Source organism: Lineus longissimus, chromosome 11 (genome assembly GCF_910592395.1).
Source record: "Lineus longissimus chromosome 11, tnLinLong1.2, whole genome shotgun sequence".
Taxonomy (NCBI): Eukaryota; Metazoa; Nemertea; class Pilidiophora; order Heteronemertea; family Lineidae; genus Lineus; species Lineus longissimus.
The window spans coordinates 16,878,563-16,905,777 of record NC_088318.1 but is presented as its reverse complement, the minus strand read 5'-3'; the positions used below and the strand labels follow the sequence as shown (position 1 = coordinate 16,905,777).

At 41.1% G+C, this 27,215-nt stretch overlaps 2 protein-coding genes and 1 long non-coding RNA gene across 3 annotated transcripts; 1 reads left to right on the top strand and 2 right to left on the bottom strand.

Moving 5' to 3' along the window:
* Positions 1-3,257: 3,257 nt before the first annotated feature.
* LOC135496216 (uncharacterized) lies at positions 3,258-5,436 on the top strand. Its single transcript, XR_010448626.1, has 4 exons — positions 3,258-3,369; positions 3,918-4,089; positions 4,275-4,446; positions 5,381-5,436. It is a non-coding gene; the product is annotated as an uncharacterized LOC135496216 (long non-coding RNA).
* Positions 5,437-9,418: 3,982 nt separating this feature from the next.
* LOC135496198 (uncharacterized UDP-glucose epimerase YtcB-like) lies at positions 9,419-14,224 on the bottom strand. Its single transcript, XM_064785375.1, has 3 exons — positions 14,144-14,224; positions 11,406-11,539; positions 9,419-11,152 (listed from the first exon to the last, which is right to left on the bottom strand). Exons 2-3 carry the CDS (start codon positions 11,467-11,469, stop codon positions 10,293-10,295), a joined length of 924 nt encoding a protein of 307 aa, XP_064641445.1. The 5' UTR covers positions 11,470-11,539; positions 14,144-14,224; the 3' UTR covers positions 9,419-10,292.
* A 3,001-nt stretch (positions 14,225-17,225) lies between these two features.
* LOC135495316 (5-aminolevulinate synthase, erythroid-specific, mitochondrial-like) lies at positions 17,226-25,437 on the bottom strand. Its single transcript, XM_064783781.1, has 12 exons — positions 25,342-25,437; positions 24,946-25,102; positions 23,147-23,254; positions 22,788-22,907; positions 21,833-22,046; positions 20,818-21,002; positions 20,387-20,566; positions 19,513-19,677; positions 18,798-18,937; positions 18,461-18,589; positions 17,919-18,073; positions 17,226-17,540 (listed from the first exon to the last, which is right to left on the bottom strand). The coding sequence occupies exons 1-12, from the start codon at positions 25,435-25,437 to the stop codon at positions 17,375-17,377; spliced, it is 1,815 nt and encodes a 604-aa protein (XP_064639851.1). The 3' UTR covers positions 17,226-17,374.
* Positions 25,438-27,215: the final 1,778 nt, after the last annotated feature.

The following is a 27,215-nucleotide window of genomic DNA, read 5'->3' as shown; positions in this document are numbered from 1 at the left end:
ATTTATGCATGATAATGCAAATACAATGGACGATACCGAGTCGCATGCCGAGTGCCACTTCAACTGTGAATGTGACAATAGTTCATTGTCTGACCCCAATTATGCTCAACTCAAGGTTTGTGTCGTAATGTTTAGGAATGAATTGCACAGATTCATTGTAAAATTGATGATATTATGCGTACAAAAGAGGCATCAGCTGATCTGATCGCTACATTGCAATGCATGCATTGATTTGTGAAATTTTAAGGGGCAGTGACACTGACAGTGTTGCCAATGTTGATAATTATTAAAGGGACAGTGTATCCGATGTCTCGCGATTTGTGAAATTTTAAGGGGCAGTGACACTGACAGTTGCCAATGTTGATAATTATTAAAGGGACAGTGTATCCGATGTCTGCTGTTGAAGGTATCAGGCCTATTTTGGTAGTTTGAACATTGTTGAAGGGCCATTGTATAAAACACATTTTGACAAGCAAACAAAATAAATTGAATGGTGGCGCCACCTATGCATATACAGCAGAACTAGTTACACGGTTGACAGATAAACATTCAACCTCGGCTATTTTGCCGAGCACAGTGCGCCTTTAACAGACAAGTCCAATAAATACAGTCCACTCGACAATGAAAATACATGTTAAGATACTGCAAATAAATATATTTTAGCTAATATACTCCTCTAACCATTTGCTAACTTGTTCTTTCCAAGATTATCAGAACACGTGGCATTGTTGACATTATTGCGCCATGTGGAAAGATGATGTCAACAAAGACACGTGCTTTCCTTGAATTCTGATTGGCTGTCAGATGTACACTATGGCAGAAGTATCCTGCAGAAAAAAATTTCGCTCCCGCACACGGGCAATGTAACTCGCCGCAACATGCTGAAAATTACAAGTGCCTCTTGGTGGTAAAAAGGCAAAGTACAGCCATAAATAATGAAATTGTGACAATAGTTTACGACACTGACTTGCGTTAACAACTTTACTAAGTAATATAGCAATGTTGCCTGCTCCGGTTCGAGATTGTCCTTCTCTTCCGTGAGATATGTAAACAAGGTCGACAACGGCATCAAAAGGATTACATACAGTGAAGAAACGAGAAGTAATGAAATCAAAAGTCTTGCTTCGTTCCGCGTCTTATTCCTTGTTCTCCCAAGGTCTTCGTGTTTGGAGAGATACACGGCGATTAGAATTAAGATATTTGCAATGAGTATAAGGATGCAGGGCGCGTAGTTATACAAAGCTATTTCGAATTGCCACAGAATGAGACCGATGTTTTGATCTTTGTAGTAGCAGAGTGTTGGTGGTCCTGGATCTATGTCAATCAGGAATAGACGATGAAGGGTTAATAGTACGAATAGTACAAATATTATTATAATTAACTTCAGTCTCTTTGCTGGTGTGATTGTAGTGCGCTTCAGAGGAAACCATACGACGTAGGCACGCTCCAGACTAAATGAGACAATAATCCAAGCCGAAATGCACATAAAACACTGCACAGTCGCTGCCTGGAGTTTGCATGTCACACTGCTGTAAGTCATAAAGTTGAAACTGATATCGCCACCTGTGAGGTATTTTAGACCGTATGCGACCCAGTCGGCGACCCCAAGAACTAGTATCACTGCAGTGTCCGACACGGCCAAGGCACAGAGATATTGTACGAACGCATCGGCCCTCTTTCTCACTCGAACGAAAATGATAAATGACAGTGTGTTTCCAAAAATGCCGACAGAGATGATCATTATCATGATGTAGCTTTCAGTAAAATCGAGAAATTTTCGAATAAGTGGTATCTCCATTGCCTGCCCTTCAATGGTGGCTGTCCGCGTTTCCAATGGTGACATTTTCTTGGCTAGTTTCTACAACGGCCGGCTGGTGTTTTATGAGGCGCCATGTGGGAATTTAATCATTGGTCAAAATTATTTGAAATGATATCATTGGTTCAAACAATAAATCTGTGATAGAAAGAATGAAAGCGTCAACTTCCTGTGGTTTTCAAACCATGGATTTGCACGACTTCTATGGCATTGAAAAGATTTTGGGAAGTTTTCCTAGGTTAAGATAAAAACAGGTGGTTTTATTTGCATGCATAATAAAGCTGTTGGTTTGAATACAAAATGCTTTGTTGCAAAGAAGTACCACGTACCACGATGAAATACTAAAGTGAAATACAGTCATTATGGTTTGAAACAATGAGATAACTTGAAAAATTGTTTGCAAATAACTACATTCCCAAAGCCCTCATAATTATGGATCGGTCTATTAGAGCATGTAGCAAAAACTCGACGACTGGTGTGCATCTACAAACGAGAAAGTTTAATTCCACCGATATGCGGACGAGTTGATTAACTTGAGACTAACAGTATTTTCCTCTCAGTTGACGTTGTGCCCATTGTTCAGCTAGCTGTTATTTCAGTTCCTTCGTTCAAAACATACTGAGAAAAATAGAAATCTACAACAATATACGTAGTCAATTTCTTATTTTTAAAAACATATAGCAAATTTAGAGTTTAGCGTCGTGTTTCTGTTTTAACTATTTTTAGATACATGTCTGAAATACATGTCGTGAGTACATTTTTTCTAAGTGAAAGCCATAGTTGCGACAACAGGGTTGAGCCAGGATTAGTAATCGTGTGCAAAAATCACCATAACTTTCAAAAAACTTATGAACCTGCCAGACTCTTCCCTTTCGAGGATTTTCGGGGTTTGGCAGCTACAAGGTATAAGGCAGGTTTCTCAACCCCTACGAACGGCTAAGTACGAACGACGAAGGTCTTCCGTGTCATCAAGCCATGTGCTCATTCATTTACGCGACACTCATAAATAATCTTCAGTACGAATTTGTACGAGGAAACGGGGAGACCGTCGAAAAAGGTCGTCAATAAAGTATATTTAGGACTACATACTTCGTACTTCGTTGTTCGTAGCTCTTCGTATATAAAGGGTTGCGAAACCTGCCTATTTATTAAAAAAAACCCGACATTCTTTGAATTTGTTCCAAAATGGTCAGTTTAGTTAGGTTGGCATAAAAAACGTATCGGCAGACAAATTATAGGGCTGATCAAATAAAGAGCTGAGACCTTAAACTACGAACTAATGAGGCAAATCGGTTACAACAGAAAAATATGCAGGGTGAGCGATTCCGTTAATTAGCTTTAAAGATTGGTATACTTTTGCACGAACATTTATCTTGTTCGTTTCGCCTGGGAAGTCAAAGTCAAGAACTTTTCAACGAATAGGAACATTTTTGGAGTGACTTCAAAAACAAAAGGATATTCCTTCCTGCTCTCACTGGTTATATGAACGCAAGCAAAGGAGTGACCTATTTGCAAGAGATTTCTCTTTTTCCTTAAGTTGGCTCAAGGGAAAGGTAACTATACATTATATGTCTATACATTATATGTACATGTACTAGCAAAGCATTTTCAATTTTATGATCGCACTAGGGTTTGAATGAGTTATGTGTTGCCTATAACATGATGATGGACTTACCGAATACAAGATCAATAGTCTACATCGAAATTCAATGTATCATCTTTATAAAAAAAAACTACCTGGAACCTGGCCTATAACGTATATCGATGTAATACATGTATATCGGCTTTATAAAACATTACCTGGAACCAGTCATCAAACGAATCTAGATCGTATTGTATTAGCTTGTATTAGCTTGTATTAACTGCAGGCCTTTAATGTATATCGATGTGACACTATAAAACATCACCTAATCTGTAAGCTTTAAACACTTCCTAGAACCTGCATGGTCTTTAACGTATATATTCGATGCATTCTCGCTAAAAGAATAGAGGAGCCTGCCTGTTCGTCTAAGATTCTAGCATTGATCACAAATGAGTGGACTGGTGATTACAAGTTAATCATTGATCAGTAAAACAATACTAAAACGCAATATCTCTATAGTTTCAGGTTTACCAGAATCATTGTGAAGGCAGGGAATAAACGATACTATGCTTGATACTCTTGGCGGTACTAGGCAAAGGCGCAATAAAGGTGATGAAATCAAAAAGCCTCCCGTTCGGGCGAAAGACCCCGGGGCTGCCAGACAGGCAGAATCAAACGAGGCCGCCGCTTCGTAAGTACATGTAGTTTGATGCTTGTCAAGCCTAGATAACATCCAAATATTTCGGGTGGCACACAAAAACGAGTACACTACCAAATATGATTTGTACAACGAGTAGTACATGGACTGTTCTTATGAAGGATAATATACATGTATATTTTATCAAGCATAACGTCCCTGTCTTCTTTTTATTTCAGCTTTGCCGCCATCTCGCTTCTCAGTAGTAACCTTGCCCAATTAAAGAATGACATCTTCGGTTCTTTGCCTAACAATGATCAGAAGTACATCACCTTGAAATTTGCCACAATTTCAATGCTGTTGATATCGGTTGTCAGCCAGATAGTTATTTTGATCATTAAGTATAAAATGGTAAGCACCCTTTTGCCAGAACTTCAAAAGTTCCTTAAAGGAACTCTATTGGAACTCTAGGTCAAGGCCATGGTCAGTGCCCAGCACTGACCCGTTCAGAGCCATCAAGATTTAATGGCTTCTTGTTCGCAGTCCAACAATTAAGTGTATAATGGTAATGGTATTGCCAGTCTAAAAGGGGGTAAATGGACTTATAATAACGACAACTACAAAGACAGGCCCAATAATTAGTCCGACTTATGGCTTTTAAAAAGTTATAGGCAGTGTCCGTACAAAACATGCTGGCTAGTTTCCCCAGGCTTGTTTCCTGGCATCAGGCAAGCAGGGGTGTAGCTAGCTTTTTGGTCTTGTGAGCGGGGAGGGGGCCAAAATGTCACTTTTTGACATCTTTCGGCCAAAAACATGGTCAAAAATACGTCTTTGGCTTCTGGGGGGCATCCCCCCCCCTGTCCCTCCACTGGCAAGAATATACATGTCTTATCACCTAAAATGCCCGTCTTCAAAATGAGATCAAGTTATGCCTATTTTATGGCTGTTCATGACGACAATCCGGATTAAAACGTTAATTTTCATTCAACGGATATTTTTTATGGTTCTTACAAAATTCAAGACCGTGTAAAACGCACAACAGCCTCCGTGCTGACATTTTTTACACAAGATATTTATATAAGCTGGCCCGAGACGGGCACAAATTTTATATACTTTCTGGGCGTCCATCTCGCAGAAAAAGGGAGTTTTCGAAAATCCTCCGAAATTCCATGAAATCCATTAACGCCTATCCAATTATTCGACCCCCGATAACTAACTACATGTATGTCGAAAAATGGGATAGGTGTTCGCGTTGACGTTTAGAGTGTTTTGCGAAAAAAAACTAGTTTCTGAATAACCCGTTATACATAAACAATGTAAAGCATTTGTTAAATCATTTTTTCAGAGATCACTACAGGTTTTCGTCCAGGCGGTTGAAGATATCGAGTATGATGATGACGAAGATGAAGAATACATGGAAGACCGTGTCACAAGGCGCAACCAGAAACTCCGCCTGGCTAGCACGTTGCAGGACGTGTGTGATAACTTAGCGTTTGTTGTTGGGATAGTCAACGTTGGGATAGCCGTATTCTCGGCTTAAAGGAACTCTTGTCGGGCCATTGGTTTTGAACGTGTTACAAATTAAATTGTTTTAAAAAATGTGGGAAGGACTTTTAGGGAGGAATCCGAAGTTGTGGTGATGACTATACGGCCGTGTGGCCTGACATGACTGACTGTTACGTGTCCCTTTGAATGATGTGATTTGTTGTTTGGTGCATAGTCAAAAGCATCCAGATATAACCAGTGTTTTGCAATATACTCCGCCTTTCGATATTTTGTTTATGGTGTACATGTATAGTATAGTAATTTTAAAATAATGCCTGACGAACGTTAAAAATTAACATTCTACAAGTTAATGTTAGAGTGCACAACTGAATTTCGGCCTCATAGTTAACATGGAAGTCTAACTAGTATTGTTTACATTCAAAGAGTGTTTGGTTGTGCAGTTGAGTCCTTGCTCCATGTTCCTTGTGACCAGCGGCACGGTCAAACACAAAATAAACCCTTGTTCGGCTTCTTGGACGGTGCCATTGGTTATATCGATATATACCCGCCAGAAAATATGCCATCATTGAGACATTGGCAGCATGGCCACAAGCTATCATGAAGAACACTCTTAGAAAGGTCCAGGCTTTTGAGCTTTGAAAATGGGGAACAGCCTACACTCTGAGAAAGGTTCAGGCTTTTGGGCTTTTGAAAATGGGGAACAGCCTACACTCTGAGAAAGGTCCAGGCTTTTGGGCTTTTGAAAATGGGGAACAGCCTACACTCTGAGAAAGGTTCAGGCTTTTGGGCTTTTAAAAATGGAGAACAGCCTACACTCTTAGAAAGGTTCAGGCTTTTGGGCTTTTGAAAATGGGGAACAGCCTACACTCTGAGAAAGGTTCAGGCTTTTGGGCTTTTGAAAATGGGGAACAGCCTACACTCTGAGAAAGGTCCAGTCTTTTGAGCTTTTAAAAATGGGGAACAGCCTACACTCTGAGAAAGGTCCAGTCTTTTGAGCTTTTGAAAATGGGGAACAGCCTACACTCTGAGAAAGGTCCAGTCTTTTGAGCTTTTGAAAATGGAGAACAGCCTACACTCTGAGAAAGGTTCAGGCTTTTGAGCTTTTGAAAATGGGGAACAGCCTACACTCTGAGAAAGGTCCAGTCTTTTGAGCTTTTAAAATGGAGAACAGCCTACACTCTGAGAAAGGTCCAGTCTTTTGAGCTTTTAAAAATGGAGAACAGCCTACACTCTGAGAAAGGTCCAGTCTTTTGAGCTTTTAAAATGGAGAACAGCCTACACTCTGAGAAAGGTCCAGTCTTTTGAGCTTTTGAAAATGGGGAACAGCCTACACTCTGAGAAAGGTCCAGTCTTTTGAGCTTTTGAAAATGGGGAACAGCCTACACTCTGAGAAAGGTCCAGTCTTTTGAGCTTTTAAAATGGAGAACAGCCTACACTCTGAGAAAGGTCCAGTCTTTTGAGCTTTTAAAAATGGAGAACAGCCTACACTCTGAGAAAGGTCCAGTCTTTTGAGCTTTTAAAATGGAGAACAGCCTACACTCTGAGAAAGGTTCAGGCTTTTGAGCTTTTGAAAATGGGGAACAGCCTACACTCTGAGAAAGGTTCAGGCTTTTGAGCTTTTGAAATACCTTTAATGGTTTTTCGGCCAACACCAATACGGCCGCCGTGAAGGTTTTTCAGCGAAGTGGTAAAAAACCACAGGACGTTTTTCACATTTGGGTTTTTCGTCATTCATCATATTTGTGTAAGCCGAAAAAACCTTTAAGAGTTTTCCAGAAGCTCCACAGCCTTTATTTCCAAGTGTGTAAGGATACGGAGCCTAGCAGTGTGCCTCCTCTGTAAAGTCTTTCAATACGCTAATGTGAATGTTGTTATCACCACGTTTAAGATGGTCGTCAAAAACGAGAATGTGCTAGATATCGCCATGAGTCGGTCAGCCTGTCGTATTTTCGTGTTTCTAAGTTTAATACGGTCCTCTTCTGTCATATGGTCTTGCGCATCAGGATACTTCGGAGCAGGCGTGTGCAAATTTGATTGTTTCTGAAAGTGTATACATGTATATGAAAAGATGAAAAGATGACAGCGTACAATGGACCAGTTAAGTTTGTACAAAAATGTTCATGTATTTCAATCTGACATTATTCAAGTGAAATCTTCATCGTTCTTTCCAAACGCTTAGGAAATCTGAAATTCATTTAGAATACAGGTGTGACCTGTATTATAACGTTTAGAAATAACATTCCGCCAAGGGCTTTCACTTCAAGCTTCTATATCGACTCCCCATTAAAATGACTTAATTAACATTTTATTGGAGTTTTTCATTATCGTCTTTATTTTCTGACAACCTGTAAGGAGTTCATTTTCACAGCTTAGGAAAATGTACATTTGGGGGAACATCTGCATGGTTGGATAGTAGGGCCCTCCAAAACCCCAATCAAGCCATTTAAAACAACCCACAATTATCCAAGTGAACTGTCCCAGCCGAAGGGCTTGTCGTCTTTCATCTTTTTAATATATCTACAGGGAGAATGTGCTATACTTACAATCATGAATTGTAGAGTCATACAAACGATTTGAAACGATATCGACAAGCTGAGAAGAACAATCAGAAAGGTTCGTAACTCAAATTTTGACCTATACTTCTTGGAGTAAGCCACGCCCCTTAGTTGGGCCAGATTACTGGTCAGTAGTGACACATGGCCGAACCTATGGGAGGAGAGATAAATAAGAACGTGAGTATCACACATTCCTTTGCATAATGCATCTCTTGATAACAATTTCAACTATAAACAAGTATGACCAAGTGGAATAAGGTCCGTATCCGGACTTCTTCAATCAAAAGCTTTTTAAATCACAGTATTCACCGTTTAATCAAGACTGCAATCTTATTAGTGAACAACTGCGGGATTCACAGATTAAGGAAAATGTATTTTACCCTGAACTGCTTTGTTGTGCATCTGCCATTGCTTGGGTATTGGCCGTCTTTTTAACCAGGACGCCCTTGGGTTTACTCTTCGGGACGATTTTTCTTGGTAATTTTTGCTTGAGCAACGGTTTACTGGAACTGGACATCGCTTTGTCGGTTGGTTTCTTTACGTCGGCAAAAATTTTGCTTTAAGATATCTACCGCGCTATAAAAATACAAGTAAAATAAGTAAAGTATGAAGAAAAGATACCTCCACTTATACAATGTACTTGATAGAGCCAAACAGTGGGGGGGGGGGGGGGGGGGGGGCGTACGTTGCTCAACGTTCCGCTCAACAAGTCAAAGTGAATAACATGGGCCAAAACGAGATGTCCAACTATGCACACCCATAGATTTCAAATGTGCAGTCTCAAATAAAACTGTCAGGGGCAATTCCGGAAGGAGCAAAAATTGCCAAAAGGTTTGTATTTTTGGCGTTTCAGAGGTTAATCAATACGCTTTGAAAACACATGAAAGCTGCAATCATGGGGTGATGTTGTTATCAGCTGTCAGTGATCACCCCTCTTGATTATGAAAATATTACCCTGTTAATCATTTTGTGGAAAAGTGCATAAATTTTCTTTTTCTCCAAGTTTTTGGGAAGAGTCGCCAGCCTGACTCTGAATCGTATGTGGTCCAGACGAAACTATAACGAAAATCGAATTTATGAGATTCGTACGGAAAGAGGAAAAAGTACTCATTTTGAGAAGTCGGACTTACCCTTTTGTTTTACCGTCTTTTTTACTGTGCAGATGTGTACTTTTGGAGAGAAATCGGGAACCGAATTAGTCTACACCTGATCAAGGAAGTCCTGTATTAACTAACTAATAAAACGTCCTTGATTTGGTGTATTTTTGTCATTCTACCAAACAATTAATGTTATGCCGGGTTTTGCATAGACCAAGGCCTGGCCCGGAACCGAAAAAAAACCCGTTTTTAGGATGTACTTTTGTATATTAGGCCTACATGTAGCTCATCCATAAGATTTTGAACAAAGAACTTTCAATACGTTATTCATGAAAAGCTTCAATCTTGTCGTTTAATGAAGCCATCAACTTTTCACGCCACGCAGTGACATTATTCCCAAACTGACCAATGGCAATGAGGTTCTAGCCTTATGAGTTTGTAAGGAGTAGACGAGAAAGGCCCCGAGTAATCCCGGTGACGTGCAGCAGTCGAAAAGTTCCCCTTGAAAACATGTCAGACCCTCTTGTATTCTGACAAATTATGGTATGGTTCAAAAGGAATGACCGTGACCGTAAATACCTCCTTCGTTCCCATGACATGCTATCCTAGGATATTTCAAACTCTTGCACCGGTAAAACCACAGGGCAGGTAGCCATTAGCTCATCTGGTTCCCGTCTTGAACGGGGAATATTATCGATCAAGGACTGCCCTAGTCGTGTTTCGTGCATTTCTGTTTTGTCAAATCTCAAAATGTCCCTTTGTCAACATGAATGTTCCTTCTTGAAGCACTGTACACGGGTCTTTGAATTTATGTCTAACTTTGCCGAGTCTTCTCGATCATACCGGCCACCAATCCCTGACCAAGTGAACCGACTGGGCTCCATCCATGCCCTGTCCGGGGTTTTAGATTGCTCTCGTCAGCCTAACGGGTGAGACTGGCAAATCAAAAGCCTTGGCATCCCACGTCCTGATCGGATTGTATTCCATAAAGGTATATACTTCTCAAAATATCCCGACCAGGCGGCATCATTTTTTGCCTGAATATCATATTTTGCATAATCACCATATAATTGTTATAAAAGTATCATAGAAGTAGCTATTAATATCCTTTCAGATTATTATTTGCTTTCGCCACAATCTTACCATTAACCCCTGCGGGCTGCACCCATCCACCTTGGAGCTTGTAATCTTCATAACTTAATATCATCCCGGTTGAAATATCAATTTTCGGTTCCCAACCCATCGACCTCAAACGGGTATTGAGAATATGTTCTTTATAAATCTGTCCTTCACGATCCTTGGCGTGTACAAGGGGAACATAGTTACCCGTGATTTCCCTGGCTAATTCGGCTATTCGAACAACGGATATACTCTCCTCTGACGTGACATTGATGACATCATATATCGGGGCAGACGTTGCGATGGTCTCAATTCCGGATACAACGTCATCGACGTATGTGAATGTGCGCGTCTGCTGCCCATCACCGTGTATCATTAGCGGTAGCCCCCGATGTGCCCGGTCTATGAATACTGCCGGGCACAACGCAGCCCTCATGCCGGGACCGTAGAATGTAGCTAAACGCATAATACAGTGGTCACCGCCAACTTTTCTGATCAGATTTTCGCATTCTACTTTCGAAGCAGCGTACGGCTCGGTCGGCGCCAACGATGATTTCTCTGTCGACGGGTGGCTGCCATTATTCCCGTATGAGCAGCATGTCCCTGCAAAAATCATCCGGACTCCAGCGTCCTCGCAGCTTTGAAGGACGTTCTGGGTACCCTGTACGTTTATTTTATGACAAGTTGCTACATCTGTCTGAAAGAAGTTAAGGTCGGCAACTGCGGCCAGATGGATAACCGTGTCATACTGTCTTGCTGATATCGCGGCAGCAATATCATCGGCGTCTAAGATATTTTGTTTTCGGGCCAAGTCGAATCCAGCAACAGTGTGGCCCTTTGCTGGAAAGGAAGAAATATATGCATATATCGGGTGGCCAAAAAAAACGTCACTGAATTCACAAGTCGATATCTCCCGCGTTGAATTGAAAGATATCGCACTGAAGATTTGTAACATTTAATGCTGAAACTTTCTTTGCATCGTGCCCTATTATGTCAAGTAACTGCACCATACGGCCATGTTTTTTCTTCTTCCCAGCGGATGAGCGGACAACAAGTTCATAATGAACCTGATATTTTTACCTTGTATAGTTACCTTCAAGGGTGTCCCTAACTCTTTTACCAAGGAATCCCATGTCGCCAGTGACGAGGAACTTCATCTTAGATTTCGATAAGGTGTGTAAGCCTTGAGTATCTCCACGGCTCAAGGAAGGCAAGATCGCGGCCTCCCTGTAAAGTCAATTAACCGCCCGTGCCCGCTAGCGAATTGTTTTTTCCAAACACGATATTCATTAGACTTATTTAATGCTCTCCGGTTGGCTTATATCATAGTGCGTCATCAAGCCTAAACAACTGCAAATGAAGTAATCAGAACCTCTGACAATTATGCACACCACAATGTAATCGATTATTACATGAATAAAGATGCATAATAATAATAATATGGAACAACTAGTGTGGCCTAATGGTTAGCGCGATCATGGAGGTATTATTAATAATACCTCCATGGCGCGATGATTGAATTCCATAAGCCCGCAGCACACTAGCCGCCAACTTTGGCGACAAGAAGCGTTCAGCTGACGCCTCTCGACGCCGAAGTTGGCGGCCAGTGGATCCCGGTCAGAGCGCACCTGCCCAGAATCGGCGTCCAGGAGGCGAAATTTTTTTCTGCAGGATACTTCTGCCATAGTGTACATCTGACAGCCAATCAGAATTCAAGGCAAGCACGTGTCTTTGTTGACATCATCTTTCCACATGGCGCAATAATGTCAACAATGCCACGTGTTCTGATAATCTTGGAAAGAACAAGTTAGCAAATGGTTAGAGGAGTATATTAGCTAAAATATATTTATTTGCAGTATCTTAACATGTATTTTCATTGTCGTCAATGTCGAGTGGACTGTATTTATTGGACTTGTCTGTTAAAGGCGCACTGTGCTCGGCAAAATAGCCGAGGTTGAATGTTTATCTGTCAACCGTGTAACTAGTTCTGCTGTATATGCATAGGTGGCGCCACCATTCAATTTATTTTGTTTGCTTGTCAAAATGTGTTTTATACAATGGCCCTTCAACAATGTTCAAACTACCAAAATAGGCCTGATACCTTCAACAAACAGCAGACATCGGATACACTGTCCCTTTAATAATTATCAACATTGGCAACACTGTCAGTGTCACTGCCCCTTAAAATTTCACAAATCGCGAGACATCGGATACACTGTCCCTTTAATAATTATCAACATTGGCAACACTGTCAGTGTCAGTACCCCTTAAAATTTCACAAATCAATGCATGCACTGCAATGTAGCGATCAGATCAGCTGATGCCTCTTTTGTACGCATAATATCATCAATTTTACAATGAATCTGTGCAATTCATTCCTAAACACTACGACACAAACCTTGAGTTGAGCATAATTGGGGTCAGACAATGAACTATTGTCACATTCACAGTTGAAGTGGCACTCGGCATGCGACTCGGTATCGTCCATTGTATTTGCATTATCATGCATAAATAAACAGTGTGACGTCAAAGATCGCGCCAATTGTGATTGGCTGTCAGATGTACACTGTGGCAGAAGTATCCTGCAGAAAAAAATTTCGCGTCCAGGAGCGTCTTTCCCGCAACTTCAGGCTGCCATTTTGAAATCATGTGACATCAAGACGCATACTGATTGGCCATAGCCTCGCCGCCGATTCAGGCGGCAATCCGTAGCACACCTGGCTTCTTATTGCGTTCAAACGCGGCGACACGCGTCAAAAATCAAACATGTTATAGATATTTGGCGTTTAGTTGCGGCAAGTGGCGGCAAGTCGCGTTCGCCGACGCCGTTCGTAGCAGACTAGGGATTTTTCAGGCGTTCATCATGTCTGTCTGTGCTGTTTGTTTAGCCGAAGTCTCTAAGTCCAAGTCTAACGTTAGGCCATATTATTGAAATGGGTAGGCCTAGCTAGAAGCATACGGTAGCTGCCTGTCATGATGCTGGGCCTAGGCCTAGGGCCTACAGGCTTTAAAATTGGCTCGAGCGTTTACAAATTGCAAAACATACACCTTGTTGGCCAACGTTACACACACCAAGCACAAACTAACTTCACAGCTTGGACATGGATGTATACACATGTCATGCATCCCCCTATTGTCTATGCATCACATTCATTATTTCATGGCCTAAACAATCCTCGATGCAATCGCAAGTTTACCAACCGTTCGTTCCATATAAGGAGTGATGACGCACTATGATATCAGCCAATCAGAGAGCTTTAAATAAAGTCTAATGGATATCGTGTTTGGAAAAAAATTTTCGCTGCCCGCGAGGGGACCAGGTCTTAGGGGTTTAGAACAGTTCCATTATCCAAAGCACACATACTATTCAGGCATATTCTCTCTTCCAGTATTGGCGTCCCAGTGTATCTGTCAGTAGGCCTTTTGGATTAGTTTCACAAATGTACGCCTGGAAAAAATGCTCCAAACAAAATGCCCTTAAAGGAATGGGCGGCTTTTTGTTGCAGTATGTTTGTTCTTCCTCTGTTTCATCAGTAAACTATTTTTCTAAACGTGTTTGATGCTTTTCCAATGTTTCAGCACTTAGATAGTAGAAAAACGCCGGCGTTTTTCGTTATTTCTAGTACGCACAAGTCCTGGCGCGAAAGACATTTCCCGCTACGTGAGTGCACGCCGAGAGTTCACGGCACCCCGCTATTAAGGTGAAAGGTCATTCACATTTATCGTCGCAGTTGCGGGATAATCAAGCGCCATCAGCGTGACGTCGGAAAAATCGATATCTGCACCAAGACGTCACAGGGTAGTTCCATCGTACCAACATGAATATTTTACCTATTTTCGCCGATTGAAACCGCCGAAGGGTCGCTTTGATTCTCCTCGCTTCAAAACATCGTCTGCACGAATCCTTTTTAATGCAAAATGTTCACCAAGTGAATAAATCTCCCAAATTTGAGAACAAAATATCAGTAGGTTTGTCAGTATCATTATCATATCAATAAATATTAAATAACACGTGGGTGCAAATTGAGGATGGCGCCGTTATATTTAAAGGGGTTTATACGATGTTTAAAATTACATGGTGGTCCTTGATTAAAAATGCAGTTACACACAATGCTATAATGCAGTTATTATGCATACGAATTCGCTGAAACTTGGTATTTATAATATGTGCATATCTGTCTGCATAACAGCATTTAAAATTCAGCACGTATTTCCGTATTTTCAAATTCAATTACATATCTCAAATATGTTAACGACTATAGTTACCGCAGAATTCGCACTTACCGCTAAATCGCACAGCTGTTTATGTTAATGCAATGCACGGTTGATCCTACCATCTATCCATATGTACTTGACTCGCTATTGTAAAACCAACATAGGCGCCAGTCCACAGTGCAACAGTTTAAAGGGACGACTTGCGCATGAGATATGTTGGTTTTTAAGACAGAAATTGTTTCCAGCAAGACCGTGTCTTCTCCAACAAGATAATCAAAAAATCTCTGAACTGGGGTAGTTGATAAAGTATGGAATTAGTGAAACCTTGGAAACACTGATAAACCTTGGAATATTCAATGTAAACCATGGAATCACTGTGCAAATAGCGCGGGAAATCGGGTGCGTTCCTTCCACGATTTATACCCTCCCAACTGACAGTCTCGTCCCAGCTGACTTTATTGATAGCAATTTGCCAGTTAGTTCAGAAGCCAACATTTTTAATGTGGAGGATGACGTCATCAATTGGCAATGCGCTGTGGTCGTTAAAATATTTTATTTCTCTTCAATGGAAGCAAAAATTAGTTTTTATGATTGTTTTGTATTCCATAGACGATAAAGTATTATGCTCGGTACTAGATGCACGAGATCATAGGACAAACACACACGTGAATAAAAAAAACCGCTTAGAACTGGTGACGTCACAAAGATCTCTGCATCCCTCGATGCGTACTGGAAGATGTAAGAAATCGCTCACGGCGAAGGAAATTTTCATCCGCAAACTTCGGTAATAAACATACATGACTAGGCTTCTTTTATTCATCGTTTGTTATAAAATATCAGTCAATCATAGACAATTAGGCCTAGACATAGTCGTCAACCTTATCCATGCATAATGCATGACAGGCCCCCAATTTTCTCTGTATCACCCTGTATGAACAGACCGATCCGTAGTTCAAATAGGCCCCGCGTGGTGGTGGCGTATTTATAAGAGGAGCGCTATTGGTCTATATTATGGGTGTGTGGTGGGCGTGTCTTCCCATATTTGGGAGATCAGTACTGTACACTGGACGCGAGGTACAACTGGGTTGTTCTAAAATATAGACTATTGAATCGGATATGCGACAGATTTCTAGATTACCATAAAATTCCGATCTGATCATGTAAGAATAAGCTCCAAATGTTGATTCGTAACCACGTTAGGTTCGAATGGCATTATTTCATGTTTTTATGCATTTTTAGGACTGATTCCAAGGTTTATCACTGGTTCCAAGGTTTCACTGATTCCAAGCTTTATCAACTACCCTGAACTGGGGTAAAATTGCACTAGAACGAGGTATAACTATCAAGCAAGACCGTGACAATCAAAAAATCTTTGAACTGCAGTAAAGGTGCACTTGAACGGGGTATAACCACAGGCATGCCTGAAATTTACAAGCCATATCCTAAACTGCCCCGCAACACCAACGGAAATCATTGTTATAGATCTGCATTAGTTTGATACTACACGTCGCATAATGACAATTAAGCAAGGGTATCCTCCTAGCCAGGTATATCCCACGCTCAAGTATATTGGTTTTTTCCACTGGTTCACCAGTAAACTATTTTTCTAAACGTGTTTGATGCTTTTCCAATTTTGTTTCAGCTCTTAGTCAGTAGAAAAACGCGTTGGCGTTATTTCTAGTACGCACAAGTCCTTTCCCGCCACGTGAGTGCACGTCAACCCGCTATTAAGACGGAACGTCATTTCCATTTAATCAAGCGCCATCAGCGTGGCGTCAGAAAAATTGATATCGGCACCAAGACGTCACAGGGTAGGTCCTAAAGCCTGGTCTACACTAGCAAACATTCGCCAACAATTGTTGGCCAACATGAGCCAACATCATGTTGGCGAATGTTTGGGGACCCGTCCACACTATCAAACACAGGCAAACATTGCCAAACAAGTTTGACTAAGTTTGACCGTGTTTGGCATGAATTTGAGGGCAATTTGGATTGTGATTAACCCCCGTCGCCGCCGCAACTGACAAAAGCCATACTTGTGGAAAAAGCATGATGGGGCCTATCACTGCCTCCTTCAAGAGTTAATGGCCTCAGACTTCAAAAGCCTCAAGAATTTCCTGCGGATGGATGAAGCTTTTCGTATTCTGAAATTAAGTGTTCAATTTCTTGAAATTGCCATTCTCTATCTTTCATTGAGGCTGCCATTTTGTCCCAGTAGCTCCATCACATGATCCAAATCTGTTCCCTGATTGGCTGCTGATTGCCCAACACCAACCAACATGTTGTTCAGAAGTAGCATGGCCTAACATAGGCCAACATTGGCCAACAAGTTGGCTGATGTTTTCACTTGTTTTTGGACCCGTCCACACTGGCAAACAATAGCAAACATGCCTCTGCAACAAGGCCCAACACGATGTTGGCCAATGTTGGCCAACATTTGTTGGTTCATGTTGGCTAGTGTAGACCGGGCTTAACATAGGCCAATATTGGCCAACAAGTTGGCTGATGTTTTCACTTGTTGTTGGACCCGTCCACACTGGCAAACAATAGCAAACATGCCTCTGCAACAAGGCCCAACACGATGTTGGCCAACATTTGTTGGTTCATGTTGGCTAGTGTAGACCGGGCATTTTTCCATTTTTTTGTGCAATTTGATCGAAAATACTTATGTAGAATAGAATAGGAGGTGACTGGGCAGCCGACAGGTGGGGTTATATTGCCCTTATTAATGCAAATGGTCCTTTTAGGCCTGAAGGTGCCTCTTTTCAGTGTCACTGGAACAACGTTTGGAAGATCGTGGGTTCCTCCAAGCAAACTGCGCATGCCAAGACAGCGTTCTTGGAGGATTTATAGCTCACTAGCTGCTGAAAGTGGCAGTTCAACGTTCTCTCCCATTTCTTTGAGAATGTCAAATTCCGTAGGCATATTGCAGTAAACGCAGTCCGGATCTGATGATGGTGTTTCTATCGTGACTCCATTGATCTTGAACACGTGTACGAGGTCTTTCACGAGGCTAAACGAGAACAGAAAAACAATATATCAATGATCATCACACGATGAAGATTCTTCTTTGCAGGTTAGAGTAATCAGATGAGAGTTTGAAACATTTTGAATACTGCAAATCTTGGATATGGAAAGTAAAGTTCCCGCGAAAGCTTTCATTTTCTCCTGGCAACTTCGTCGGTCTTTTTAAGTAGTGACTCCGTGACTCTCATTTGCACAGTGCTACAAGCTGGTGTGTTTATTATTATAATTTTATTGATTCCTAAATTTTTTTGGAGGGGGGGGTTTCTTCCGTTTTTTTGCGCTTTTAACCGAGTTGATAATCAGTACTTTGGAACCTTTTACATCTCATAAGAAAAAAACTACCGTAAAGAGCAGAAAGACCTACCCGTTCATTTGCTCAGTTGTATGATGTGGTGAGGGTGTCAATCGGAGCACTTCCTTTCCCTTGGGCACGGTGGGGTAGTTGATGGCCTGGATGTAGTGGCCTGTCTTCTCCATTAGATCGTTTGATAACTGTGCGGCAAGCACGGCATCGTGCACCTAAAATCAAAGATATAGAACGGCGCAAGGTTGAAGCAAAGTCTAAGGGAAACGTGCATCAAAGAACAATTTTTCAAGTTTTGAGAAAAATTGGTGGGCTTGACGAAAAATTTGAAAATTCGTCGTATTCTGTCACACGGAGCCTTTTGCAGTTTCGAAAGTACATGTACATGTTTTTTTTGTACAGTAAACAAGGTCCTTCCGCCTTAAATGATTTCTAGCGCTTTTTAAGGAAAAACGAAGGTATCTCTATGATATGCATTTGCGTGTCTATTGGATCCATATTCGTTCTTCCATGCATCTAGTGGCTAAGTAGCAACACTGTACAAATACTTTGGGCTAAATCTTCTATCTTTGGTTTACAGCAGTCTAATAGTATGTGTTTACCTTAATCGGAATAATATGGCTAGGAGCGGGCAGAACGGGGAGCCCTGCCTCCACCATTTTCTGGCGCAAATACCGGACATTCGTCTGATGGCGCTGACGCAACATTCTTCCCTCATTGCCACTAAGCACCTAAGCACAGAAAATCAATTTTTTATATACGACATTTGACAATCTATATCTTTGCTCTATTTCACAAGGGTTTGCCGCGGCCAAAATAATCTGTATCATGTTTTTGCATAAAACAGGTTTTGGGGTGATATATGACTTATTTTTCTTATTAGAGATATGATTTATTTTGAATAGTAATATCTGAAACTTGATTTTCCAGCATCTTTACCCGGACAGCTTCCAAAGCACCAGCCACATTGGTCGGGGGCAGAGCCGTCGTGAAGATAAATCCAGCAGCGTAACTCCTCATTGTATCAATGAACTCGGTCGTACCGGCGATGTAGCCTCCGGAGTTTCCATACGCCTTGCCTGAAGAACGAGTTCAGATGATATTACCAAATAAAATAGCCCCGAGAAAGGTATGACAGCGCTATAATCATGCATCTGATGGTGTTGCACTGTGAGATGGACTAAGAGACCCTTTTCATGACTTCGAGTCTGGGAACGTGACCTATTGTTGATGTTGATGCTGTCGTAACTGAACGCTGAGGCCGGCAGCGGGCCGGCAGTACCAGGCTGTATCCACTGATAATATGATTGTCTTGGCATCGTTTGCAGGGCTATGTGTGTGCAGCTTTGACAGCGCAAGGCAATGGATACAGACACACACATTCTGTACCGATTTTTTAGATGATATCATTTCGGTAAGGAACGGTCCTGTCGGAAGCCATTTTCGGGATGAAATGAGTACATTCCAAATTCTGCGAGGCCCTTGAGGTTGTACTGTGCTTAGTAGGGTGCTTGGGAAGTGCTTTCGATCGCCTTTTCAATCCCAAAAAAACCACGGCCTTGAAATAATGAAAAATTTATCACAGTTGCACATGCAGAAGTTGTACTGAAGTTGTAAAAAATTATTCAGCGCAGTAGACAAAAAAATATCTCACCAAGAGTTCCAGAGACAATGTCAATTTCATCCATCAAGCCATCTCGTTCGGCAATCCCGGCACCTGTCTCGCCGTACAACCCGACTGCATGAACTTCATCCACGAATGTCAGGGCACCGTACCTGTGAGCCACCTCGCAGAGCTCCTTAAGGGGACATACATCACCTGCAACAACGATAAATTGGTGAATGCGTGTCGCACTCACGGTCTGAGTGGTACGTGGAAATTCTAACGACAGCAACAACTAACCGGCTTACGGTAGCCATTTAGAGGCCAATCTCGAACTTGTTCATCATCGCATCGGGCGTTACCCTCCCACACGACATATCTCTTCTCCCAGGAGAGAGAAGCTAAAAGCCGCGAAGGTTGTGAGGGGAGTTTGTAAAACCTGCAGGTGGGATGCTCTTCCTGTACGGCAACTGATTCGGTTTGTGGAGTTTCCAATTTGTGTGCTGTATTTGGAAGAGCAGAAAAAATGTTCGAAAGATGAGCAGACGAAATAAAATGATGCGCCAATGATTTTGTTTGATTAGTCCTCTCGCGGTGGGTGCCCTACACACAAAACTCGACATGGCAGGAGTTCAGCACTTTATACTGAGCGATACATACATTGTCTGTTTTGATTAATTTCTTCAGATTATTTTGTGAGATGTATTCTAAACGAAACTTGCCGCACAGCCAATTGTGTCAGACATCCATTCTTGAGTAATCTATGGCCTACGGACGTACTACTTTAGTAAAAGAATTGCCATCATACATGGTTGAGAACTTCGATAGTTAAAACAACTCACTTCACACTCGGTGCAATAGGAACTTCCAAAGTAGTAAAACTTTACTTATAGTTATTTTTACTAATTATTTTGTGTTCTCTTACCTGACATGGAATGAACAGTCTCAAACGCCACAACCTTGGGGATGGCCACATCCACTTTCCGCAGCAGTTCTTCGAGATGCTCTGCATCGTTGTGACGGAAGATATGCTTGGGAACACCGCTATTTTTTATCCCTTGGATCATTGAGGCGTGGTTACCCGCATCGGAGAAGATCTGACATCCTGAAGAAAATACGGACGTTTTCAAAATCACATACCGCGTTACCGGACATCAATAGGGAAGTTTAAATTTTTGATCCGAGAATGACGAGGTACATGTATTTTGACGACAGATATCGCATTGCCTGTTGTAACAAATGCAATGAAACTGTGAGTTTTTTATGTCTCGTATGCCCAGAAACAATACTACGAAAGAAACAATTTACATGTACTCTTGGTTCTTTTTTCTGCATACAAAACCCGTTGCATCTTACCCGGAATGCTTTTGCCCAGAGTCATGAGGGTTGAATCATTGGCGACAAAACAGGAAGTGAACAGCAACGCCGCGCCCTTCTTGTGCAAGTTTGCCAACTCGCTTTCCAGTTCCACGTGGTAGATTGTGTTGCCAGAGATGGATCGGGTTCCACCCGTTCCAACACCCTGTTCCTTCACTGCCCTACTGAAATATATATAGTTGACCAGTAGAATCAGCGACGATCAAATATTTCCAAATCGACTCGTTTCGCATGGCCTGCGTAACCGACACAATGGGCGATATGCCGAAAGCAGTAAATACTTGGTTTTCTTCTGGTAGTAAATATTTTCAAGTAAAAGGTTTTACCCCAAATTTCTTTATACTGTTGGAAGTAAATACTGCAAATATCACGACACAAAATATTTACTAGTCTTTATGCATATCACCCATTTGATCGAGGAACCTCTGTGGTGTAGTGGCTCGTGTCATTTACCCTAACATCCATGAGGTCCCTGTCGATCCCGACACTGCCGGTGTAAAAGTAAAAAGTGTCCCCCCTGGAAAAAGTGTTCGGGCCTATTGTATTCTGACAGATTATGGCATATGGTTCTATAGAGGCAATGACCGTCAATAGCTCAGCGCATAATAGAATCCTTTGTTCCCGGACATTTTATCCTAGGACATTTTAAACTTCTACACCGGCGTGAGACTTTCGACAGGTCTTTTTGCTTAAGTGCAAAAGGTTTTTGAGTGTTGTCGTTAATATGGTTATTTGTCGTTTAGTATCCATTGCCTGGTCACACAGTGCAGCGTTAAAGATAGCTCTGACGCCTGTTGGCGCCTGTCTTAGGTATCGTCAGGAGGGAAGGGATGTCGGATATTGTAACGAATGAAAATTGACCAGAACTGCTCTCGTATTTTTGGAGACACTCAGTTTGCAACGCCCATGTATCACCGAAAATATCTTTTTGGAGCACCCAGTGCGGTGTGTTTACTTTAAGAAACGCCCTATTGTAATATTTTACATAACTCACATTATTGCATTTTGGACCCGAGGATGAAATGTCATCCCCATGTAATCATTGCTGCACCAGATTTGGACGTTCTTCTCCTCACCCGAGTACACTGACGCGTACGGATAGTTTTCAGCCTGGCGTTTGACCTTTTTGAACACACGGTAAGTGTTGTCCCTCTTCTTCTTATCTATTTGACTTCGAAAGAAATTGGCGTAGTTGAAGAATTCCCTTTCTGAAAAAAAGTGCAGAGGAAGTAAAAGAAAAAGACAACATGTATATATGAAACCACGCCGTGACCTTGAATTTTTATGATTCGCCATTTGATTTTCGAAATTCTTCTTCTTCTTCAGAGTTCGCTCTGCACTTGGAGGAACGAACCTCGGTTTTGAGTCTCATTCGAAGGACTGTGAAGAGCCAGGAATTTTAGTTCCTTGAAAGCCACGCCGGTTCATCCAGACATACGATCCTGGGTTCTCCCCGGGATCGAACCCGGGCCCTATTGCGTGGTGGCCAGCAGTGTAAACCACTAGGCCATGATTTCGAAATGGTTTTTGAGACAAACGTTGTACATATTTAGATCCCCTTTCGGCATGGATGTTGTGGCGTACGAAAATAGCCTCCAAGCCCGTGGAAATTCATCGCTCTACTCGGTGCATAACTCGATACGTGCCAAGTGGAAGAATGGGCATTGCCGGAGTATTAGCAGATTCAACCGATTGTTAATGAATGGACCATCGTGGGACTGGATTATTGGGTTGTAGTCTTACCACGAGGTTTATGATTGTCATTCAATACATACATACATGAAATTCTGCAGTTGACAGTGTCAAACATAGGCAATCGTACACCGGGGAGCGATTGTCATTAAAATCTCACTTAATGGATATTATTGCTCGTACTTCTTCTACGGGTCTAAAATTAATTTTTTAGTGTAGAGCCTATATCGTTATAGGAAGAAAAGCGCATTGCTTACCAGTCGGAAGGTCTGACATCTTAACCATCTTGGAAAGTTCGTATGCTATCGTATGGTCAGCAGCTTTAAATACTGTTTGAGGATTTGTCTGAACAGGTGGGGAATTGCTATCGCAGAAATCTGAAAATTTAAACAGGGCAGAGGAAATCCCAAACAAAACATCTTGACTACTGCTGTGTTTTTTCACCCGTACTAAAGAATGTGTTTTTACTAAGTAATTTGGCCGCCGTAGCAGTGGAAAACGTATCCGGCCCTATTGCATCCTGACGGATTATGCGGGAATATGGTTCAATAGAGACCATGATCGTCAATACGTATAATAGATTCCTCTTCTTCCCTGGACAGTCTATCCTGCTTACCATCAGCCGCGGCGAGCCGTGACGCCATTGAAATCACTGCTTCTGGTGACTTCGCGGTGTCGTCATTTCCAACAAAAGGACATTTCTCAAAAGGATCAGCTTCAGCTTCTGCAGGAACAGAAATGGTTAATAACGTATTGTCTGAAGGACATTTTAGGTGGCTAATTTTAAGTCATGTTGATAAATAGGACGTGTTTTTAAACGGGTGGGGGGGGGGGGGTTTAGTATAGACCGGTCTAGCCAAAATGGACCCTCAATCGAAGATAGTAGTCATTTCGAAGAAAATTATACAGTGTCCAAACTCTTTTGACTTTTGATTATACCGTAATATTTTTTAATGTGATCATGGATATATTTGGATATATTTATGTGTTTCATGTACATAAAAAGTCAGTGGGATATTATAAGACTAGCATACCAAAGTAATACCTTATTACATCTTTTTCGATCTGCAATTCGAACTTTAATGGGTAACGACGCGTAGGCTAATCATGCTAAAATGAGGTCTAAAAGTTTGCATGTACATTTACTTGAATTCCAAGGGCCTATAGCTAATATTGTGGCATGCTACTCTCAACAGTAACAAAGTCCATTGTTATGGATTAATTTGAATGTATGAAAAAATGGCATAATTTCAAAAAGTACTTTGGCGGTGGTTAGTGTTTGAAAAATGCTTTTCATAAAAAAAGGCGATTTATGTTAAAAACAAAAACACTCACCAATATTTGACTGTGCCAGATTGTACAGCTTTCGTTCAGCAGTCTTTGACGCATGTGTGACTTGCTCTGCCCAAAAATAGAAATAGAGTAGTCCCACGGTGGAACATTTGGGAATGGTCGTTGTGTGTGTGAGGTTCTTTTTACAACCTGACTAGCTATAGACGCCTTCCCAAAGGGTCTGATGAGATTTATGCTTTAGAAATCTCGGTTGTCGAGATTGTTATCGAGTTAGCCACGTTGTTCTACATAAAAAAGGTGGATTAAATAACTTCGAATTCGAATTCTCCTTCACCTACAGTTCGGACGTAAAAAGGCGCAAATAGAGAGGCTCAGATTTTGATAGGAGAACAAGTTGATTTTTCCTCTGGTGCCACCTCGGATTCATCCTGACATAACCAGTGATTTTCAGTATACTCCGCCTCTCGATATTTTTTGTATACGAGGTAGGAGTATCAAAAACCTGAATCTCAGGATGCCTCAGATTAAGAGCTGAACCTCTCTGGATCTCAAAATCTATATAGTTTGGGTTCAAGATGTTCGGAAATGTTGCACGTTGCTCTCATTTTAAAAGTATCTCTTCAAATTTTATTTACAACATTTCTGAGCATCTTCAACCAAACTAGAGATCGAAAACACCAATCAGCAAAGCAAGCCGTCTCATTGAGGATGGCAGCCCAATTGCAACGATCCCGTTGCCACAATTTGAGGACGACATCTTGGTAGAAACAGATATCAAATATTTAATTGAAGGGTTCAATATATTTAGACGAAACATGAATAAACGGAACGGGAATAGGTGAAACAGAAATCAAGTAAGAATAGTTCGCGTGACGTTTTTTGCCCTTTTCCCCTCACCTCACGGTGAAGGCCACACACCTGTAATAAACTTATAAGATATTAGCCCCATTGACTGGTTCTTACATGATTTCGTGAAAATGTTGAAAATGATTGAACCACCTTACAAGTGCATAATTACGCAGTTCAATGCGACAATGTCCGGGCCTAATTCAATTTGCTTCAGGCTGAGGTGGTGAGAGCAGAAAAATTACGCGAAGAGTAGGACACCTAAAGAAAAAGTACCTTTTACTGATGTTTCGGTCAGATAAGACGCATACTTCATCACGTGTGTCATCACTGGACAACAGCTTGCTTTGGTTAAAACAGACTTGGCATTCTGCTTGATCACTGATGTCGGGATCTTCTTGAGGTAGGGGCACCGCATGGCATGCATGGCCTCCTGAAGGATACCAAAATCAAACCTAAATACATAAATACATAAGAATCCACTGCTACCAGGGCGGATCAATAAGTTTTAATAAGTTTTGTTGCTGTGGAGGCAAAACTGGGAGTCGCATCATGCTGAAATCCCAGCAGTAAGATAGTAAAATCTTTGGATGATATGCATGAGACTAGTGAATACTTTTAAGTTACCAAGAATCTGTAGTCTCATTTCCCGAAGAAAAAAAAAATTCTAACCAAAGTAAACTCTTCTACAGACTGGGATTCCGATTTGACTGATTGGACATGATCAGGGATGTCAGTCTTCAGAAATGATACTTCTTCAAATAACATTTTTAAATGCTGCCATTTAAAAAAATTCAAGGTTGGTCTGAGGCTACTTTTCGGCCAACATGTATGCATGTATGTTTCGGTCAGATGAGACGCATACGTCATCACGTGTGTCATCACTGGACAACAGCTTGCTTTGGTTAAAACAGACTTGGCATTCTGCTTGATCACTGATGTCGGGATCTTCTTGAGGTAGGGGCATGATTGGACATGATCAGGGATGTCAGTCTTCAGAAATCATGATACTTCTTCAGAAATGATACTTCTTCAGAAATGATACTTCTTCAGAAATGATACTTCTTCAAATAACCTTTTTCAATGCTGCTATTTAAAAAATCCAAGGTTGGTCTGAGGCTACCTTTCGGCCAACATGTATGCACCCCGTAGAGAGTTTTAAAAAAAAGAAATACCCAAGGGTTTTTCACTCAAAACCTCTTTGGGTTTTTCACCCTACGCCGAAAAACCTCTACCTTATTTCTAGGAGTGCAGTTTGTAGTATTTACGACCTTTCATGCGCACCGGCGTTTGAAATATTTACGACTTTTTGAGTAAACGCTAGGCGAGTTAATACTTGGCGCTTTTACCGGCAGTAGCAAATAACTTTTTTACTTTTGTTACGAACATAGGGCTCATCTTCGAACATCCAAAATAAATTTAATGTTCATTGCAAAATTTCAAACAATCAAAAATGTGCAAAATGGATAAATGTGTTTTTGAGCAAAACATCTGTTTAAAATTTTGTGCTTTTGTTTTGTTTGTTTTAGAAAAAGATACTTTGACCAACACATTCTTAAAATATATATAGCAAAAACAACTATTGCACCAACAGTAGTGAAACTACATTGTAACAAGTGATTAGTTCGAGCAAAAAAAATCAGTTAAACATGTTAAAAATAACCATCAAAATGATTAAGAAATACTATTTTGATAGTTAAACAACTAATTTCACAGTCAGTGCAATAGAAACTACCGATTTCACCAAGCGTCTAAGACCTATGATCAAGTAATTATCACGAAGTGTGGTAATCACTGTGTCCACTCCAGCATGCTTTAACTTGATGTGTTCTGACCTTATCAGGAGCACAACCAAATGACACTTTGGTACTATCGCAGGATGAATCTCTCCATAAGTGAGCCCAGTGAGCACAGACCACTCAACCCATCGCATTTTCTGATAGGTCAGTTCTGCTCGGTGGTTAGTTATCTGGACCTGTTTGGCTGTCGGCATCGGTTGATTCGACACTTGTTTCATTTCATAGAGCGGACAATTTGAGTAGTAAAAAATTACTGTAAAATATTTTTACTATTTTTACGCGTGCAGGCTTTCTTGCAGTGAAAAACTTTCCTTTTTTTTGTAAAAAAAGATAATTTTGCATTATCACTAAAGATGCAAATATTCTAAATTCAGCATTTCGCAACATTAAATTTGGAATTACCCTCGAAATATAAATAAGAAATTTTGCACTTACTGACGTTTCTCGATTCCTTTAGATAGTATACTCCACCGTCCAGTTCGCAGTTGTTGCAAAAGTGGAACGTCTATCATACTCTATATACCTTTTTAACTTACCCCGTCCCCAAATAAATTTTTATGAATCTTTTCACTAATAAGGGTATACATCTAGCACTATAAATAAAATAGTCCCCAATTTATAGCGTGTGATTATTTAAGAGAGGTCCTTATATATAACTTTAGCGAGAAAGTACAGCAAACCTTGGCGTGTGTCGTACTCTTAAACAAGTTCACGACCAGACCTTAGACTTCCTTGAAAGGGATCAGA